At 39.6% G+C, this 22,652-nt stretch overlaps 1 protein-coding gene and 1 pseudogene across 1 annotated transcript in view; one reads left to right on the top strand and one right to left on the bottom strand.

Annotated features, from left to right (window-relative positions):
- The window catches only part of ADGRG4 (adhesion G protein-coupled receptor G4), a 149,454-nt gene that overhangs the window by 25,400 nt on the left and 101,402 nt on the right, over window positions 1-22,652 (bottom strand). The window contains 6 exon segments of the mRNA XM_089323950.1: window positions 1,224-1,345; window positions 3,573-3,676; window positions 5,401-5,446; window positions 6,904-7,023; window positions 12,039-12,173; window positions 21,304-21,466. Of these exon segments, the coding sequence (XP_089180076.1) occupies window positions 1,224-1,345; window positions 3,573-3,676; window positions 5,401-5,446; window positions 6,904-7,023; window positions 12,039-12,173; window positions 21,304-21,466 (690 nt within the window).
- On the top strand, window positions 15,318-20,015 carry LOC108178678 (enhancer of rudimentary homolog pseudogene; annotated as a pseudogene).

Here is a 22,652-nt window from a genome sequence, read left to right as displayed (position 1 = left end):
TGTGTTGTACAGAAATTGTTCATTCTTTACTGCTATACAGCAATTCATTTTTATAAATATATCATTATTTATTCATTCAGTCAACAGCTAATATACATTGGGGTTTCTAATTTGGGGCTACTATGATTGAAGCTGCTATGAATATTCTTGTACATATATTTCAGTGGACACATACACTCAATTCTCTTGAATATATACTTAAAAGTGAAACTCCAGGTCAATGGTTACATGTATATTTCTTTAGTAGGTATTGCTGAAATTTTTTCCAAAGTATGTTTCCCATTTTACATTCCCATTAGCAATTGTTATACATCATTTTTGACACTTACTACTGTCAACAATAATTTTAACCATTCTAATAGGTACATAGAAGTTCAAGGTACTTCAAAAAGTTCATGGAAATGCACATTATCTTTTAATTCCATGGACTTCTTGAGGAACCCTTGTGTATTACTGTGGTTTTAATCAGCATTTACCTGATAAGCAATCATGTTGATAAATTTATCATGTTTACTGGCCATTGGAATAAGGGTTGTGGATGGATATTCTGTTTTCTTTTTTCTGTGATGCTTGTTCAAGTCTTTTGCCCATTTTAAAATTGTACTGTCTGACTTTTGCTTTTTGACTTGTAGGAGTTCTTTATTTATTCCACATCAAGTCCTTTGCCAGGTATATGAATAGCAAATATCTTCTCCCAATGTGTGGGTTGCTTTTTCAACTCATTTGTGATGAAATAGTTTTCAATGAAATTAAAGTTTTAATGAAAATTAAAAATTATTTTCTAAATTTAAATATATATAAATATATATATGCAAACACATATATTGTGCATGTGTATCTCCTTTGGTTACTTTACTTTTCTGATAAGTAAATATTTATTGATATTTATTGATTTAATTTTGTAATTTTTGGAAATTTTAAATGAAATTTTTTAATGAAATCCACTTTACCAACTGTTTATTGTATGGATAATGTTCTTGTATCCTGCTAGAGAAATCTTTTCCTAGCTCAATGTTCTTGCTTTAAAAATCAATTAAAATATTTTGTGTAGAGGACGTTTGGTTGTTTTGTTTTGTTTTGCTTGGTTATTAACTTGTCCACTTCATAATCTAATGGATTTGACCTCGTACTGTGATTTTCTTGTGAAATTAACAAGCTTCCAATGATAACAGCATCCATCAAACCAAATAAAACTTACTCAGAGCAACACTGTATCAACTTACTGAAAAATTATGTATGTCATCATTGTAATTCCCAGGAAAATTGAGGAAATCCCACATCCAGTGTGTGTTATAAGCACTAATATCCGTTCATTCATTGCATCCACTGTAGACCTGGATAAATCCTAAGGAATGCAATATGTGGTATATTATACATTTCCTAAAGGAAGTTTGTGGCAAAATGTTTCTAGTACTCACTAACAAGAGGTTCCCAGAATGTATAACATATCTGTTATAGTTCCTATAAAACCAGATTAAATGGATGGAGTTATGATAAGGTCACTTATTGTTTGCTGAGAGCTCCTAGTGCATCTTACTTTGTACAGGGTATGGAGAGTCATCAACAATATTTGAAGAACATTTAGTCCTTAATTCCATTGTCAGATGTGAATTTGGGATGCAAAGTGAATCATTATCTGAATTCAACATCCCAAAACACTACACAGAACATCAAAAAACATGTTCCTTTTCCTGAGACCTTAAATAACTTTCATAAAATTAAGAAAAAAATGGACCATAGAGATCACATAGCTGAGTAATTTCTTAATCTGAGGACTATAAAAGACCTGAAATGGCAAATGAAATTATCTTACTATATGTGTGCACCAATCTGGGAAGGAGGTCTATAGCTTTCATCAGATGGTTATAGAGATTCATGACTCATAAAAGCTTAAGAAACACTGGTCCTACTCTGGTAGTTTTCAACAGGGAGTGATTTTTGTCCTTCACACAGGAACATTTGGCAGTGTCCAAAGACATTTTGACAGTTACAACTTGGGGTGGAAGGGGGGATTGCTACTGAAATATAGTGGGTAGAAGCCAGGATGCTGCTCAGCATCTCACAAAGCACTTAACAGCTCCCAACAATAAAGAACTATTTGGCCAGAATATCAGTAGTGCAAAAGTTGACTCTAGTCTACTTTATTCATTCACATTTCAGAAGAAAGCATTAAGGTCCAAACAAGTGAAGTAACATGATCAAGATCACAAAGAGTTACTGACAAAGCTAAGGCATGAAAACCAGTCATTTGACTCCTCCTATAATGCCCTAGCTTATTAGGAAGCTAATCAAAATTCTCATAATTCAACACTTACCAATTCAACATCTCTTATTTGTTGAATAGAGTTTTTTAAAAAACAAAGAAACATAAAACAGACTTTCAGCCCTCAAAGAGCTTAGCATTAGTATTCAGATGTGAGTAGAGAAAAGGGATATACCTGAGACCTATTTGAAAGGAAAAATCAGCTAGTCTTGATGTTAGGGAGGACCAGAGGGAATGAGGGACTGGAAGAGTTAATAATGACGCCAAAGGCTTTAAGCCTGGGAAGCGAATTGACTGGATAATTCTTGTTAGATTAAGTATTGGAAGTATATAAAAATTACATCTTTCACGCATCACAGTTTGACAATAACTATTAAAATTTCAAAATTTTAATGATCATACCCTTTAACCCTGCTATTCTACTTTTGTCAATTCATCATCCAGGAATACTTAGACCAGTGTCACAAGATAAATTAGTAAGAATGTGTGTTACAGCAATGTTCATGATGAAGAAAAACAGTAACAGTTAAAATGTTCACCTATCAGGGATTCATTAATTCTTTGTGTTATATCCACAAGACAGTATTCTATAAAGTTGTTAAAAAATTAAAATAAGAACCCGCAGTGATGGCATCCCATATGGGTACCAGTTCAAGTCTAGCTGCTCTGCTTCTGATCCAACTTCCTACTAATGTGCCTGGGAAAGCAGTGGAGGATGGCCCCAGACTTGGGCTCTTGTGCCCATGTGGGACACCCAGAAGAAGCTTTTGACTCCTGGCTTCAAACCAGCCCAGCTCTGGCCATTGCTGCCATTTGGGAAATGAACTAGAGGTGTTTCTCTCTCTCTCCCCCGCCCCCGCTCTCCTCTCTGAAACTCTGACTTTCAAATAAACAAATCTTTTTTTAAAAAAAATGAAGTAGATACATATTTGTCAGAAAGTTGTCCTATATATTATTAGGTAAAAAAAGTGATAAAAACACTATAAATAGTTATAACCCATTTTGTAAAACAAAAATATACATTAATAGACATCTAGGCAAAGAATCTAAATGTATGCACTTGTGACTGATAAAGGTGATAGTTTCATGAGAGGGAATCACAGGATCCCTTTCTGTTGTGTTTGAAATTTGAGAAGTGGACATTAACTTTATAAGAAGAAAAATAAACGTTTGTTTCAATCTGCTTTACTTTGGATGAACAAAGATGTGGGGGACACTGCACTTAATATCATTTTTCCATAACTTAATTCACATATATCCAATAAAAACTGTCAAAATTCTGTTGAGGAGTGATGAAGAGACAACTCACCATTAAAACTCCAAAGTGGGTAAGGTGGTCACACTGACAGATTGTGTAATTTACGTTTGTTTCCTTTACTTTACAGCCTGACGAATTCCATCCACCTAGCCCATCTGCAGGAGACAGAAGGGAATTTCAAAGCAATTTTGTTTTTCTCAGAAATGTTTAACATTTCATTATATGCACCATCCGAGTGTGTGTTATAATTAGCATGTGTGTTAAGACAACAAGATAGAGGTATAATTGAACATTGATATTAAATTAAGTCTAATAGGCTAAATTGACTTTTGGGGAACTTTGTAAATGGAGTAACTTCTTTGGCACTCACTTTTCTGTTCTCTTACCATACCTCTACAGATTAGGACAGACTCCAGTCAAGAACAAGAGCCCTGCTACCATGCTGGAACAGCAGAGTCAGGGCCATTTTTTAAAAAGTATCCAACAATAGGAAATAAACAAACCTAAAATTTTTTGAAGGACATGAACCTCTGGAATATAGAGTGACACTTGAGTATACTTGGTCGGATTGACACAGACTGAAACAATCAGTTCAACCCAAAATGCATATGGTCTCAAGCACTTTGTACCAAAGTCACATCATGGTCTAGAGCACCTGAGGGCCAACTGGAGCCTTTGATGTATTTAACACATACCTAGTTTCTCCTGAGCATATTCAGAGTTCTAGAACCAACCACCATCCCATCATGATCTATATATCTCAGGTACAAGACCAGATTCAGCATAGAACCTTTAGCATGGCACTAGACCACAGGTGTTATTCCAAGGGCGTACATCTAAGTATAGTCAAATATTTTTATCTGGGAAAATTCCATAGATTCCAGAGATTCAGGACCTATCAGGACAGAATAGGAGCAGGGGAGACAAAGGATGCCCTGGAAGGTTCTCAGCCACTAGCATTAATGTACATGGACATGTATTTATTGAGGCTGTGAAGGAGAACACTCATTGCTTACCAAGATTCTTACCCTGGGAAACTTTGGAAGGGACCAGGAAAGAAGAGTGTTATTTCTGCTTGTAAAAATGGAGTGGCATTCCTACATCCCAGGGAACTAAATGGGAAAATAATTCCCCTTTTGTCCCCAAATACCAAAGATACTGGGGTGGGAGGGTGGGGAGGAGTTCCCAGGCAGAGCTCCAGCAGGTAAAAGAACTCCTCACATAGCCAACCCTGGCATTCCAGTAAAAACTGATTTGTGTGGAATTTTCCTGCGATTTGCAGAAGTCCCTTGAGATTCCAGTGGAGATGAGGAACCTAAGAGGAATCCATTCAACAAGAGCCATCCCAACCTCTCCCCTTACTGTCTCCAAGCCTCATGCTTATCCCTGTAGGAAGGGCCCTCAGAGGCCAACAAAAAGTCTCATCTGCTTGACGACAAGATAAACAAAGATGGGGATCCAGAGATGGTAAATGGCCTAACCAAGGTCACACAGTCTAGAAGAAATGAGGTGAGAAATGGGGAAGGAGATAGCAAACATTGAAAATTTGCCACGGGAAAGCACGGATAAAGAGCCAGGTGATCACTCCTTAACTTTTACTCAGCAATGGGCCTTCCAAATTTTTTTCTTCACATTTTGCTTACCTCAGAGTTGTGTGATATTTCTGATTCCCAATCACCCAAATAAGTATCTTATCAAGTGTAAAGTTTTTAATTCCAATGCACGAATACCATATAGAAATCATATCCTATGTGTTGGTCATGCAGAGTGTTCTGTGAGGTCTGATAAGACAGCAGCTTCAGCACAACTCCCTCTCATCCAACTGCCAAATAGAAAATTGTCTGGAGCAAAGTCAAAGCTTGCTAAGAAAAATGCTTACTGTTTTTCTCAAAATCCCAAAAAGCACAATGAACTTGATCATATTTCTGGAAAAAGGAAGAAATCAGAGATAAGCATCTTTTCTTGTGATAGCTTCCATACAGTGGCAACTGCACAATTGCTTTCTTCTCAATATCTTTTCAAACAGTAGACATGCACATACACTTGTTGCATACGTGAATTGGTTTTAAGGCTAACCCCAAATAACTCTGAATGACAGGTAAGAAAACAGCATATCACTGCATGATGATCTGGTTTTCACCCTTTAAAATATTTAATAGCCCTTGGAGTTTGCCATTTCTTTCTGGTGCAAGGTTTAGGAAGGGGCTGTGTATAATTAGTGCAGGATTGATGTGTGGTAGGTATTCCACATGCAGCTTTGGAATTTGGGGTTCACAGGTTAACTCAAGCCTCATGGAAGCAAGGTTGAGCAGTATCCTATGGTGCAGCCCTTAAGACCTCACCAGCTCCTACCATTTTCAGGAAACTGGAGGCTAGGATTGACTTCTCTAACCCAAAGTAAAAGACTTTACCTATCTTACATGTTGCATTTGGTGTCTATTTTTAAAATTTGCTCTCCTACTCTCCCTTTTCTTCTTCCCTTCTGGAATCAAGACTAGTGAAAAATATGTTGTACCATATGGTCTTTCAGATTGAGAATGAAGGAAGCTATTAAGACTTCACACTGGACACACATTAACATCAAAGAATGAAATAGTAATTCTTCTTCTACTAAGACTAAATTTGATCATTTAATAATATATACCTTATGGTATGCCATATGACTACACTTTTAGTTGCTCGGTGATAATTAGTACATATTTTAATGGTATTCCTGGGAATTCAAAGAATACAAATGTTGAATTATTTTGAATAAGATGTTTGTCTCACTCAAAAGTAAACAGAATTAAATGTCATTTAGTGTGACAGGACAACCAAGCAATCCACCCGCCTTGAGTCCATGCCCTGCCAATCTATCACAGTGCTATAGTGCCCACCATTCATTATCCCTTTAGGATAAAGCATTGTTTCAAGAAGGCCCCAATTACAATCCACCTTTGCTATTTATAATTAGGTAATCTTCATTAAGTCTTAGACTCACATCTTGCTATTCGATTATTGTTTATAGCTCTTATATATATTCTTGCTTACAGTGATCTTTCTACTTTTTAGTTGTTGAATTCCTATGTTGAGCATTAAGCCTTTGACTATTATGCAAATTAAAAATATGTTATTGCACAAATTAAAAAAGAAATAAAGAAAGGCGGGGGAAGAAGGGAGGAAGGGGGGAGTATCATTATATTCTTAGAATTGTATCTATGAACTACATGAAATCTGTTCTCTTTATAGAAATAAAAATATTTTTAAAAATCCAGGAAGATAAACAAGCTTCCTCATGACAAAAAGAATCATATCTGTTAATTAGTCAATTATTTTTAACAGGGAAATGACAGAGGGAGGGGCTCTGAGGCCATCTGATTCTTAGACAAAATGGATGTGCTACCTGACTTCCTTCTACATGCTGCAGAGTGATAACCACAGGGTCGGCCAAGTTTTGAATGGACAGATCTGAAATGCTGGCACTCACAACATATGTGGTTAATGCTTTAGAGACATTTTTGACCTGTAAATGAAACAGAAAGAAAAGAAGTCAAGGTTTTCAATTTCTTCCATATTAATAAGCAATGTAGGACAAGCATTTTACACAGCAGTAAAGAAAGCATCTGGGAGGCCTGCATTTCATACCAGAATGTCTGGGTTTGAGTCCCATCTCTGCTTCCAGTTCCAGCTTCCTGCTACTGCATACCCTGGGAGGCAGCAGGTAATGGCTCAACTATTTGAATCCCTGCCACCTATGTGGGAGACCTGAATTGTGTTCCAGGATCCTGGTTTTGATTTGGCTCTGCCTTGTGTTTCTGTGAACATTTGGGAGCAAACCGGTAAATGGAAGATCTCTCTCTCTTGCTCACTCACTCTCTCTTTGTGTGTGTAGTGTGTGTGTGTGTGTTCTCTCTCCCTTTCAGACAAAATTAAAATAAATATATGAAAGTCAATAATCAATGTAGAATTTTTGAGGTGCTACTGATAGTAACTGTAGAACATAGAATCACAAGTTAAGAATGCATTTGCAAAGGTCATTCATCTCATCTCCTGCATTCACCTAAGGTCTCAATCACAGCAAGCAAGAGCAATTCATTAATCCACCCATCCATCCAACTACCTATCCAACAAACGTTGGGTTTTCGCCCAGTACTCATTGCTGCAGTAGAAACAAAATGAAACTATTCCCTACTCTGATAACTCTATAGACCTTGAAATTTCACAGCTTATCCCAGTTGTAACCTACAACCACACTTTTGAGTAGAGGGTCCTTCCATACAAGGAAACTTGAAGTCATCATGTTAAGAAGTGACTATGTACAAGGCACTTCCTATTCTGTCCTCACTAGAGATGGCAGCAAGTTGTTCGGCATCCAGCTTGAAGCAAGTCTCTGAGGACCATCATCTCCTCACTAGGGGCCCATGAGCTCTGAGGCCACAGCCCAGACATTATGGGTCCTGGTGTTCCTACACACAGACAGTACACAAAGGTATTTCATCTCATGCTCACTGTAAGCTAGTTACATACAGACTATCTGCAGTCCTAAATGAAATAATACAGACATTTTCAGATTAAACTGAGGCTTGAGGAGGTTCATTGACTAAATGGCTAAACATCACACAGCTGATGATTGACAGGGTAGGGATGCTTAATACATGTTGCTTTAGAGGCAACAAAGTAGTATATAGCTGCTGAGATGTAGGACTTGCTGATTAGCAGGGACAAAGCCCCACCAGGCAAAGCTGTGAGAGGTTAGCCAGCTGAGAGACTGTCTCTTCCAGGGCACAAGTGAGGAAATCAGCCATGGGACTGGTGCAAGGCAGGAGGGAGGATAAGCAAGCCTCTGAGAACTTGCCAAGAAAGTGTAGAGGGTATGAGCACAGATGGTATCCTTTGGGGAGTCTGCTGGGCCACATTTAGAAGATGCCAGACATTCATATTTAGAAAGGAATAGTGCAGAGCCCCCTTTCTCCACCCAACCCGAGCCCTGATGTCTCTGATACCAGAATCACTGGGAACGCAGCCTGTGGTCTACTATGAAGCAACTCACTTCCGTGTTGTGACATGCAAAGCCAACCTGGGGGTTCAGTGCAGCCTTCCCAGTGGAATCCCACCCCCAGCCCTTCCCAGAAACACCTGATCTAGAGGTGTATCCGCAGCAAGATACAGTGACCTGGACACTGGCTGGCACTTCCATACCAAGTGCTAGCCTGTCGCTCCCCCTCTTCGTGGAGGAACGACACAGGACCCCGCACTGTTCTTTTGTCTGCTCGGCCCTTCCCGGGTTTGCTGCTGGTTCTTCCTCGGTTGGCTACCGACCCTTCCACCTCCGTGGAAGGGCGGTTCCCCCTGCCACTTTCCCCACTTCTGCAGGGGAGCGGCACACCGCAGGCCGGCTCTCTCGGGGGCTGCTCAGATGTTCCTCAGGTGTTCCTGGTGCATGTTGTCTCTCTCCTCCTTTATAGTCCTCTTCCACCAATCCCAACTCTGCTACCCACACGCCAAGTACGCTGCTCTCCTCCAATCAGGAGCAGGTTCTACAGTTTATTGGTTGAACTGGAGGCAGCTGTGTAGAAGCTGTTTACTCCTCTCCCAGCGCCATATTGTGGAAGAGCAGATGCATAGAATAAGTCTTAATTCGAGTAACTTAGTCTAGTCTGAGTTGCTCCCCACACTAGCCTAGGCTTTCTTGTTCCTTGAAAGTCCTCCCATTTCTGGGAACATTGAGAACATGAAGAAAGAGGGTGGATGAGATGACATGTAAGAGGTTCTCTCAACTTAGTCTGAGATATCTTTTGCTCTGCTGCAAAGGCAAAAGAAGGAGACACACAATGACTGAGGACTTCCCCTTTCGGTTCCCTTGCCCACAAAATGGTAGTCATGCTTGGAGAGGAAATAGATCATCCCTCACCCCACCAACCTTTGTGCACTAGGCTCCAGTTTTCCCTGTTACACCTCTGAGCCCGTTCCCTCTGCCTGAAGTCTCTCTCCCTCCTGCTCATTGTCTTCAGTCTTCTAGATCAGCATCAGGTCTCAGCTGTGAGCCCTCTCACAGGAGGCATTTCCCAATCTCTCAATGGGAGGTGCTGTTCAGTGTTCCCACGGCGCCTGTGCCAGCCTGCCCTCGCCTGGTGCCTTGCCCCGCCCTGAGAAGTGCGGCTAGTGGAAGCCTGGAGGGTAAGGCACACGTTGTTCAGGATTGAGGTCTAATCAACACTTTCTAAGGGGGTGTGTTGTCAAGACTGTCAGGATTGGTATGGAAAGATGCTAGAGCCAGCAGTGCAAAAGCAAGGCTGTGAGACTCAGAGACTCCAGCAACAGGTAGTTAAAGGGCAGCATCTTTCATAAGCACTCACTCTCCAACAATCCACGGCACAGAGCCCCATGTCGGATTCACCTGTCAACGTTAGGGCCTTCAGGTCTCCCTTGCCCACCACACCGCCAGTTCCCATGAGAGCAGGTGTTACCAGGTAACACACAGGGTAAGGATTCAAGAAGTACTGGCAAAACGAAGAAGAGACAGGAACCTGTGAATTCTGAGCACCCGGTGGCAGGCGAATTGTGACAAGATCTTTAATTCCTCTCAGTAGGTGATTGTTAGTGAGTGGAAAATGACTTAAGTGTGCAAGCTAGGGAGAAACAAGTTGGGCTTTTCATGGACGAGAAAAGCAAACATTACAGCCCTCTGAAGAAAGGAGAGAAATTAAGACTAAAAGAATGGCACCTAAGAGGACGCAGAGAAGTGATAAGCCTATTAAAAGGGACACAAAGCTATGAGCCACATTTTACATTTTGATTTAAATGTTTTACTAAAACTTTTTGTCCAGGAGAGAAGCAGGAGAGCCGGGATACACTGACTGACTCTAGGCAGGCATCTGCACAGGATTTGGACCAAGCAACAAATAGAATTTAGACATAGAAGTGGCTAGAGAATTTCAGAGTTATCAGTCTTATGGGGACTGGTGTTGTGGAGTAGTAGCATAGCAAGTTCAGCTGCTGCCTGCAATACCAGCATCCCATTTAGGCACCAGTTGGAGTTATGGCTGTCCCACCTGTGATCCAGCTCCCTGCTGATGTGCCTGGGAAAGCAGTACAAGATGGACCAAGTGCTTGGGTCCCTGCACCCACATGGGAAACCTGGAGGAAGCTCCTGGCTCCTGGCTTTCGCCTGGCCCAGCCCTGACCATTGCAGTCATTTGGGGAGTGAACCAGCGGATGAAAGATATCTCTCTCTCTCTCTCTCTCACTCTCACTCTGGCTTTTAAATAAAAACGTAAATAAATATTGTTTCAGCTTTCAAGAATTTGTTATAATGTCTTCTATACTACTGAAAAAACCTTTACTTAATGGGCTCATCACCTTAGGTAAAAATATACAAGAGAACAATTGAAATACATTTGAAAGAAGCTTTTCCTAATGGCAACATTGTACATTTTACATTATTAAGCAGAATTTTAAATCCGTATTTTAGCCAATAAATCTTTTTTAAAGATAGTCTTACAGATATAGATGAAAGTGATTTGACATGTTTAGTCTCCACTAAAATAACTGCGAATGTTTAACCATTAGACATTCATTCCTTTGGATAACCTCTTTAAAAACACAAACACATCTGGCCAAGTTAATGTATTGGCCTCCTAAGTACATGAATTTTGTAGTCAGTCTAGGTTTGATACCTAGATGTACCACTTCCTGGCTGTGAGACCTTGAGCAAAATTGCATAACTTCTTTGAATCTTGATTACTGATGAGTCGATAAGATAATAAATGTAAATATTGATAATCGATAGTGTTGATCATCATCAACTTCATGCAAATTCTGCTTGCTGCCTTCCCAACAGCCACATGAAAATAAATGTCTTGAAGTAACGGGTCTTTGGTTAGGCAGATGCCCAAGATAGGGTGAAGATAATAGTAGCAATGCAAAGGTGTTTATTATGTGTTGGGCAATACCATAATCACTTGGCAGCATTCACTCCTTCAGTCCTTCAAAAGCTCTATGTAGTCATGTTGTGATCCCATTTCACATGGGAGGAAACTAAGGCATGAGGATGAGGACCAGAGCCCTCAGAAAAGATTCTGTGCAGGCAGTGAGAAGGAGCAACAAGTGCCCGCAGGCAAATGTGCTGCTAGAATCCACCCAGCTCAAAGCAATTGGCCCCAAAGAGTGGGCATGTTGGCTGCGAGGAGCCAGGGAGACTGGAGAAGAAAGCACGGGCGAGCTGAAAGGGCATTTCATCAGCAGAACGCGCTGTTCTTTTCTGGTGCAGAAAAGTCTGGAGGCCTCTGCTTGGTCACCAGATAAGCCTTACGGTCCCTTCCAGAGCTGAGAGGCTGTGAAATTAAAAACGGTACAACATCATTAAAGTAGATGTTGAATCATGTGGAGGGCCAGGGGTTGTGCTAGAAGACTTGTAGAATCAATCAGACAGCGTATTCTAAAATAAACAGAACATAATGAAAATAGCAGGAGTTCATAATTACAATGACTCACCCACCGTATGTCAGTTCATGACAGTTACCAGAGGCAAAAACTTACCTTAAAGAGGGAAGTTTGCCCAAAGAAATTGAACAAGATGGTCTGTAAGTTGTTAACACGAAGCCTCTTCTTCAGTGATTTAGGCAAATATATAGAGGCCAAAACCTTCCCCGCAGGGACATCACCTAGGTAAATCTGCCAAAAAAAAATGTCAGGAAATGAAAACAGCAGTCTTCACCCATCAGAGTACAGTCCTGCCCACTCCCACCCCAGCCCCAACCCCAACCCCAACCCCAGAATATCACACAGCGGGCTGAGGGCTGAAGTATGGGAACTAGCTCTGGAAGCTATGATACACCTTTAACACGCACACACACACATGTAAATGCATGCACATGAACACCCACATACATGACACACTTGGAATCACATGCCTGCACACATACAGCACCCCCCCCAACACACACGCACATACCACCTATTCCTTTCTAAGCCTGTCTCTGTGGTTCTTTGTATTCAATCTGCTTCCACTGGAGTAACAATAGAGGTGGGAAGGGTAGTGACAAACTAGGAGATTGATCCTGGTTCTCAGTAATGAAAGCCAGTCTGGAAATCAAGCCACTTATCCCCATATAGTTCTGAAAGTGAAAACTGAAACATCAACCAAACATAGTACAAGGACATTAGGCACTTGCCCCATAGTTCATGGAGCAATGTTTTGTTAAAAATTGGGAAGGGAATTCTTCTAGAGACTTAATAGCTGAAGGACTTGCTTATTTGATTGGTAGTAGTACTTGATAATTACTGTAACATTTTTGAGACTGAATGACAGCCTAATCAATAATTACACTGGGACCACAGTACTAAACATGGACTCTCTCAAGCAAAATAAGGTCTATGCGCACCCTTCCCTACATTCTCTCACATGATCTAGCATCCGAGAACACAGAGGTAAGCTGTTAATGTTATCAGGAAATGAAGGTTCAGAGAGATTAAATGACTTACCCAGGTTCACATAGCTTGGATGGGATTGAAAAAGACAGATGTGATTTTGACCCTTGTTTTCCCCATTATCCATACTGTCTTTTAAGGAGTTATTACCTAACTGGATGTATACTAAGAGAATGAAAGTTTATATTTTCACAAATGAATTGTGAACTCAAAGTCATGTGGCTCCTCTAGCGCAAATGAACTCTGGAAGAACCATGGAGTGGTCATGATTTCACTTCAACCATCAATGTGGTTGAGGTTGGTTGGTTGATTTCTCCACCAAGGTTTATAATAGAAACCCTCAAATGTAAACAAAATGCAATGGAAATTCAACATTTACTTCCAGTATGGTTAAGTAGCTCCTAATGGACTTGATCCTCTTGTATATAACAACTACACAAAATAACAGTGACTTGAAAGCACTGGAAAACAAACAAAAGCAGACAGACTTGAGAGAAGACTAGACATTTGGAAAAAGGTAACATCACGAGGTGCGTTACCTGTTTTTATAGCATATAGCCTGCTAACATACTTAAACTAACGTTGTGAAGTACAATGGAAAACCTGCAGAATTTCTGGCAAGTAGAACCAGAAAACAAAGATCAGGGGAAGCACAACCACTAGAAGGTAGTAGAGAGAGGGCACATCTGGAACAGAGACAGCAAGAGGAGATACCGCATTCTGAGCATAAACAGGTGCAAATCTCTGCCTGTCTCTGTCATATGTGTAAAGGAATTACAAACTACAGGCAGTCTCTGTCTACTGCATGTTCTTATTTTTGTTTTGTTTCTGTTTCTGTTTTTGTTTCTATTATCTTCTCTCCTCCCCTCCTCCTTCATCTTCCACTCTTCCCATCTTCTGGATGGCAGTTCTAACAGAACAGAAATATTTATTATCTATACTTTAGCAAATAAATTTTCTGATTCCCCCTATAAATCCTACAGGTCTTAAAAATAATAAGAACGACTCTTATCTTGTTCAGACAAGGTCATAGTCAAAGTGGAGGTTCTCTCCTCCCTTCAGAGAAAGGTACCTCCTTCTTTGAAGACCTGTTCTTTCCACTGGGATCTCGCTCACAGAGATCTTTTATTTAGGTGTTGGTTTTTTTTTTTTTTTTTTTTTTTTTTGCCAGAGTGTCTTGGCTTTCCATGCCTGAAATACTCTCATGGGCTTTTCAGCCAGATCCGAATGCCTTTACGGCTGATTCTGAGGCCAGAGTGCTGTTTAGGACATCCGCCATTCTATGAGTCGGCTGAGTATCTCGCTTCCCATGTTGGATCACTCTCCCCTTTATTTATTCTATCTGTTAGTATTAGCAGGTACTAGACTTGTTTATGTGCTCCCTTTGACTCTTAGAACTTTCATTATGATCAATTGTGAACTGAAATTGATCACTTGGACTAGTGAGATGGCATTGGTACATGCCACCTTGATAGGATTAAATTGGAGTCCCCTGGTATGTTTCTAACTCTACCATTTGGGGCAAGTCAGCTTGAGCATGTCCCAAATTGTACATCTCTTCCCTCTCTTATTCCCACTCTTATGTTTAACAGGGATCACATTTCAGTTAAATTTCAACACTTAAGAATAACTGTGTATTAATTACAGAATTAAACCAGATAAGAATTAAACAAGATAAGAGTCAGAGAACTCAAGGGGCTTCCATAGTCTTGGAAACTCATGACTGGTGCATAGGGAGATTACTGATGCCATAAACAGGAGTGTCAATTGGTAAAGTCAACAACAGGAGTCACTGTGCACTTACTCCTCATGTAGGATCTCTGTCCTTAATGTGCTGTACATTGAGGCTTAATGCTATAATGAGTACTCAAACAGTATATTTCACTTTGTGTTTCTATGGGGGTGCAAACTGTTGAAATCTTTACTTAATGTATACTAAACTGATCTTCCGAAAAAAAAAAGAAGAAGAAGAAGAAATTATCAATTCCCAACTTGACTCTCACTGGGATTAAACATGACAATAGGTCTTACCTGATTTCATCATCATTTAAAAAATCATCTATTATTTTTCACTTTATGTTTCTGTGTGGTAGCAAACTGTTGAAATCTTTACTTAATGTATGCTAAACTGATCTTCTGTATATAAAGAGAATTGAAAATGATCCTCATGTGAATGGAAGGGGAGAGGGAGTGGGAGAGGGGAGGGTTGCGGGTGGGAGGGACGTTATGGGGGGGAAGCCATTGTAATCCATAAGCCGTACTTTGGAAATTTATATTCATTAAATAAAAGTTAAAAAAATAAAAAAAATAAGAACGTACTATGAACTATCACTAACAAGCTTGACAAGTTAGATGAAATCAATTCTTATAAAAATACAACTAACCAAAATGGACACAATGGATGAAGGAGGACATTTGAATGGCTGCATATTCAACAAATGCATGGAACTTGCTATCAAAAAAGCTTCCTACAAAGAAACTGTAGGCGCCAGCATTGTGGTGTAGCAGATAAAGCCACCGTCTGCAGTGCCAACATTCCATACAAGCAACAGTTCAAGTCCCAGATGCTCCACTTCTGATCCAGATCTCTGCTAATGCACCTGGGAAATCAGGGAAGATGTCCCAAGTCCTTGGACCCCTGCCACCCATGTGGGAGACCTGGATGAAGCTCCTAACTCCTGGCTTTGTCCTGGCCCAGCACTGGCTGTTGGTGCCATCTGGAGAGTGAACCAGCAGATGGAAGGTCTCTCTCTCTCTCTCTCTCTATATATATATATATATATAGATAGATAGATAGATAGATATAACTCTGACTTTCAAATAAAGAAATAAATCAAAAAAAAACTGCTGACCGAGAGGGTTTCTTTGAGAACTCTATCAAGCCTTTAATGAAGAAATAATACCAATGTTACACAAACTCTTTCTGAAAATAGGAAAGATACCATTTCCCAATTCACTTCTGTAAATGTAGCAAACTCTTCATCTAAAGCCCATGAAATTTAAAAACAAATCAGACCAACATCTTTGATGAACACAAGTGTAAAAAAAATTAACAAAATATAAACTCATTGTAAATATCAATATACAAAAGAATAGTACGTTGTGACCAATGAGATTTTTTCAAGAAATGTACAATTGGTCTGGGACCATGGCTGTATCCTAGCGGGTTAAGCCACCACCTGCAGTACTGGCATTCCATATGGGTGTTGGTTCAAGTCCTGGCTGGCCTAATTCTAATACAGTTGCCTGTTAATGTGCCTGGGAAAGCAGTAGAAGATGGCCCAAGTACTTAGGCCCCTGCACCCACATGGGAGACCTGGAAGAAGCTCCTGGCTCCTGGCTTTGAATCAGCCCAATTTCAGTCATGCTGGCCATTTGGGGAGTGAACCCCAGTGGATAGACGACCTCTCTCTGTCTCTTTATAACTCTGCCTTTCCAATAAACAAATAAATCTTTTTAAAAAAAATAAATGTACTATATTGGTTTGATATTTTTAACATTTTAAAATCAATGTAAATCACAATATTAAAATAATAAAGGATAAATTATTTCAATAGATAGAGAAAAATCATTTGACGAAACTCAACAACTCATGACAAAAATTTTCAGCAAACTAGGAATAGAAGGTACCTCCCTCAATTAAATAAGGAGCACCTAAAAAACATAAACATGGCCAACATAGTAATAGTAAAATAGTGAATACTTTTCATCTAATATCAAGAACAAAACAAATATTCTCACATCAACCACCTCTATTCAATTTCTTATTGGAATTATTAGACATCAAAAATGAAGCAAAAGTAGGGGGTGGCACTGTGGCGTAGCGGATAAAACCATCAATTGCAGAGCTGGCATTCCATATTGGTGCCAGTTGGAGTCCTGGCTGCTCCACTTCCAATCAAGTTCCCTGCTAATGGCCTGGGAAAACAGCAAAAGATGGCCCAAGCCCTTGGGCCCCTATATCCAGGTGGGAGACTCGGAAGAAGCTCCAGGCTACTGGTTTCGGATCGGCTCAGTTCCAGCCATTGTGGCCGTTTGGAGAGTGAGCCAGCAGATGGAAAACCTCTCTCTCTCTCTCTCTTTCTCTCTCTGCCTCTCTGTAACTCTTTCAAATAAATAAATAAATCTTTTAAAATGCAAAAAAAGTAATAAATGAAATTAAAATAATTACTTAAGAAAAAACCTGTCAATTGTCAGATGATGTTGGCTTATATAGAAAAGTCCTAAGAAATCACTAAAATAACTACTAGAAACAATAAGTGAATTTAGAAAATGCACGGATATAAAATTTATAATTATATGAAAGTACTTCAAAAAGTGCATGGAAAATTGAAAAAAAATTAAATCCATGCATAGGTTTTTTTTATAACATGCATTTTCCATGAACTTTTTGAAGACTCTTTGTGGGTGTATGTCTGTATGTGTGTGTGTGCGTGAATGTGTGTATTATTTAAAAAGTTTGAATAGTCCTTTTCTGAAGTGGTTAGGAAAGAAAATGTTTCAGACTCTGGAATTTTTCAGATTTTTGAATATTTACATAGATTTTATCAGTTCAGCAGCCCTTATCCAAAATGCTTCAAAATCCAAAATTGAAAGGCATTTGTATTTCAGCTTTTCCAATTAGATATGCTCACCCAACCTGTATTATATATTTCATATATAATATGAAAAAGTACATGTGTTATATATGGTATATATGTAATCAATTGTGTTTTTGTATACTTTCAATAAATAGATGGAAAATGTAAGCTCTATTCCATTTGCAACAGTTCCAAAATATAAAATATTTTGAAATAAACTTATCAGAAGACATGCAACATCTCTCTACTTAAAACTATAAAACATTCCTGAGAGATATTTAAATAGACATAAATAAATGTTCCTGGATTAGAAGTCATTATTATTAGGAAACAAATTTTCTTAAAATTGATCAATTGCTTCAATTTAATTCCAGTCACAATTTTAGTGAGTTTTTTGTACAAATTGGTAATCAGATTAAAAAATTCATGTGGATATGCAAAAGGAATAGAATAGCCAAAAGAATTCTGAAAAACAATAAAGTTCAAGGGCCTACATATGTGCCTTCAAGACCCTACGAAAAGTAAATGAAACAGGATAGAAAGCCCAGACATAGATCCATGTTACACAACTATTTGACCTTTTTTATTGTATTACTAATTGAATTTTTGTCAAAGGTACCAAAGCAAGCCAACAGGGAAAGAGCTATCTTCCTTAAATGGTGCTGAACAAACTGGATACCCACATGGAACAAAATGATCTCCAACCCCTTACCTCACACCATACATAAAAATTAATTAGGATTGTCGTCCTACAAATAGAAATTGGGACCATGAAGCTTTAAAAGGAAAGCACAGCATATCTTCATGATTTCCTTGTTGGCAAAGTTCTCTTAACCAAGTTACATATGGTTATTTATAAAAGAAAGAAACCTACAAACTAGACCTCAGAAATACTAAAAACTTAAGGACATCAAAATATACTATTCAGAAAATAAATAGGCCAAGTATAAAGAAAACACTTTAGAAACATATATTTGGGCTGGCGCCGCGGCTCAATAGGCTAATCCTCTGCCTGCGGCGCCAGCACACCGGGTTCTAGTCCCAGTTGGGGCGCTGGATTCTGTCCCAGTTGCCCCTCTTCCAGGCCAGCCCTCTGCTGTGGCCCGGGAGTGCAGTGGAGGATGGCCCAAGTGCTTGGGCCCTGCACCCGCATGGGAGACCAGGAGAAGCACCTGGCTCCTGCTTGGCTTCGGATCAGTATGGTGAGCTGGCCGCAGCGGCCATTGGAAGGTGAACCAACGGTAAAGGAAGACCTTTATCTCTGTCTCTCTCTCTCTCTCTCACTGTCCACTCTGCCTGTCAAAAAAAAAAAATATATATTTGAAAAATGACATATCCAGAATATATAAAAATACTTATAATTCAATAATAAGAAAACAAACAATCCAATTTAAAAATGTACAGAGGATTTTGACAGATACTTTACCAAAGAAAAGTTGTGCATATTCAAAATGGAAACAAAAAAACTACTCCACATCATTAGTGTCTTTAGAAAACAGTATGAGAGTTTGTTAGAAACTTATACAGAATCTCTGAGTCAGCAGTTTCAATACTATGCATTTTTCTAAGACATATGACAACATATGTCTACAAAAAGACTTCTATACGAACGTTCTTAACAGCATTATTCTTTATAACCTAAAGTGGAAACAACACAAATGTCTATCAAGGACAGGATACACAAACAATATGTGGTATAGCTAATTAATGGAACATTACTCAGTAATAAAAAAGGAAAAAGCTATGCATTTAATAGGACAAACCTCAATTTTAAAAAAGCCAGTATGCAGCTGGCACCACGGCTCACTAGGCTAATCCTCCACCTGCGGTGCCAGTACCCTGGGTTCTAGACCCGGTTGGGGCGCCGGATTCTGTCCTGGTTGCTCCTCTTCCAGTCCAGCTCTCTGCTGTGTCCCGGGAGGCAGTGGAGGATGGCCCAAGTGCTTGGGTTCCTGCTCCCGCCTGGGAGACCAGGAGAAGCACCTGGCTCCTGGCTTTGGATCGGCGTAGCGCGCCAGCCCTAGAGGCCATTTTGGGGGTGAACCAACGGAAGGAAGACCTTTCTCTCTGTCTCTGTCTGTCACTGTCTAATTCTGCCTGTCAAAAAAAAAGCCAGTATGCTAAATGAAAGAAACCTTGTGCTAACCTCGTGTGCAGCAGTGGTGTCTGCAGTGGCTACAAAGAGAAGAGCTGGGTGCAGTGTTTCACGCCATTTTGCTGGTGCAGCCCATCAAGAAGCCAGAGGGCAGAACTTAGGCTATAAATCTGTGAATGAATGCTTGGAAGGTGTTTGTAAAATGTGTAAGGAATATCTGAAGAGACTGAATCCCAAAAGTCCATCTTATCACATATGATTATCAGTCAGTTTGGTTTTATTGATGATCTGGCAGACCTCAGCTATCTTATTTACCAGGCTGATACCCACATATTCCAGCCTCACAACAAAGACTGGATCAAAGAGATCTAAATGCTCCTCTGCCAGTAGGCCCAACAGGTGGGGAAATAATGGAGGTGGAAGCACTGGGGGGTGTGAGTGGGCTTGGAACACAGGTGTGTATAGCGTGCTGTAGTGGGAGTTTTGTAGTAGTGCTGTTTCCATCTGTAACACTCTAGCCAAAATTGCGTGTATTAGATGAAATGTAACCATTGCCCCTGTTTTTCTTTTCTTTTTCTTCCTTTTTTTTTACTGAAACGTTTTTATGAGGATTTAGATGGAAGTTGTTTTTTGTCAGTTAATGCTGGTTACAGAGCTTCAGACTGTTGAGATCTGCTTTGCAACAGTCATCTTTCTAACCCTTCGAGATGGAGTGGGGAGGGTGGCTCAGTTCAGTTATGCCCTCAAGGTAAACTCTTAGTGGAAAACTAAGGTTACAGAACCTTAGTTATTTTTCTTTAAAGAAGAAGCCTTAGTTAAGAGATTCCATATCATACCATTTTATCTGTATAAAGATTCTAGAACAAGAAAAACTAGCATGGAAAACTATCAGAACAGTGGTTACCACTGGAGGTGATAGTTTCAGGGATTAGTTGTGAAAGGAGAATGAGGGAGTTTTCAGAGTTGATAGTGATATTTTCTATGTTGATAGAGGGTTGGTTGGTACACATTATACATTTGCCAAAATTCAAAGGATATATACTTAGGATTTTTGTGCTTTTTTCATATCAATTTTATACTTTTGTAACCATTAAAAAATCTAGTCTCCCAAATCACTTTGAGTAGGGTTGGTGGCCTATGGACTACCAAAGGCTGGGTTAATGTCATCGAGAGAAAGGACACTGACCATTTTTTAAAATTGCCACACAGTAATTGCTCATATTTATGGGTCACAGTGGGATACTTTGATATATGTATAGTATGTGTAATGCTCAAATAAGGATAATTAGCATGTAAATCACCTCAAAAATTTATCATTTCTTTGTGTTGGGAACATTCAGGGACCAGACTTTAAAGCCAGCCAGACATAGGTTTGAATTCTGGCTTAGTCATTAATACACTGTGTGTCCTTGGAAAACCTACTCAATTTCTCTGTTTTCTTGTCTGCACAAACAGTAATACACATATAACATGTAAGTTCCCATCAATGATAGCCAATAATAAGCTGACAGTTTAGATGAGTTGTGGGGCACAGGGCCAAAGGCAGTATCATTGTCAGACTGTTAAGGATAATATATGGATTTTCCCTGGGATATTTGTATATTCAGAAGTTCCTCTGAAAATGAAACCTAAGGAGTAAATGAATGAAGACTGGGACCAGGGCTTGGCTGAATGACTCTGTATCCCAAGTGGCACTCACCTCAGGGTCTGTGCCTTCTGTATAGGAGCGAATGCTGAAGGTCACTCCTTCAAACTTGTGGTCCACCCGCAGCATGGCCAAAGCCAGTCTGGCCACCATCAGATTTGCAGTTCTCCCCCAAAACTCCATCTTGTGACCAGCACGCTCGATTAGCCTCAGAATCCTGCAAGCAACCACAAGAGGAAAAGAATGTTCCTACCTTTTTATTCTTTAATGTTTTTAAAGATTTCTTTCTTTATTTCAAAAGCAGGGTGAAGAAGAGAGAGAGAGTGAGCAAGTGCACTTCGATCTGATGGTTCACTCCCTAAATGGTCACAACAGCCAGGCTGAAGCCAGGAACTAAGAATTTTATCCAGGTCTCCCACTGGGTGGCAGGAACTCAAACATTTGGGTCATCAGCTATTGTCTCCTAGGCTCATTAGCAGGGACCTGGAATAGAAGCAGAGCTGCCAGGATTTGAATCAGTGCTCCCATATGTGATGCCAGAGTAGCAAGTGGTGGCTTAACCTGCTGCTCCCTATTCCTACTTTTTCATGTAAAACCCAGCCTCCTTAAAAGATTTCTTCATTGAAAGACTTGGCTCTGAACTTTAGTCACCATGTTTATATTGCCTAGAAATTATTACATAAGAGCACTGGCTTTTAAATCAGGCTGAAGACTACATCGTAGCTCCTCTAATTTCTAATCATGTGTGCAAATAAACTGATCTCACTATACTTCTGTTTCTTTGCCTGCAAAGTGGGAGGTGATATTAGCACACGTCTCAAAAGACTGTTTTGGAAAATTAAATAAAAATGTTGTCTATAAAGCCAAATCCTTTAGGCCTCATAGTCCCTGATAAGAACTTTGGATTTCATTCACCATGTAATGGAATAGAACTGAATGGTGTTTAAAGCAAGAGAATATGATATGATATGAGGAAGCTCAAAATTTTTATAAAAAGTGGAATTAAAATATGCTTATTTGAATGCAAAAAATAATTTGAAATACATGCAGTAGGGGGGTGCTTCAAAAAGATCATGCGAGATGGGTATTATTTTTAAAACCTCATTTTCCATGAACTTTTGAAGCCACCTCTTCTACACTTTAAAAGCTCACTCTGGCTTCTATGTAGAAGATTTACCATAGAGGGTCAAGAGTTGAGGCAAGGAAACCAATTAGGTTATTGTAGATGGTCAGGTGAGAGGAAATGTGCCTCCGAGTGGGGGTGGGGTGAAGATGGACAGAAGCAGATGGATCCCAACAGACCACATAAGAGACCAAAAAAAAAAAAAATGCATGTATGGCGCCTCATAGAGAAGTTAGTTAATGATTGGCTGTCAGCTAGAGGGAGATACCTAGTACTATTT

The sequence above is a fragment of the Oryctolagus cuniculus genome, chromosome X, assembly GCF_051225735.1.
Source record: "Oryctolagus cuniculus isolate XC-2025 breed Fujian yellow rabbit chromosome X, ASM5122573v1, whole genome shotgun sequence".
NCBI lineage: Eukaryota > Metazoa > Chordata > Mammalia > Lagomorpha > Leporidae > Oryctolagus > Oryctolagus cuniculus.
Note: the sequence above shows the minus strand (reverse complement) of the source record. Positions and strands in the feature narration are given on the sequence as shown.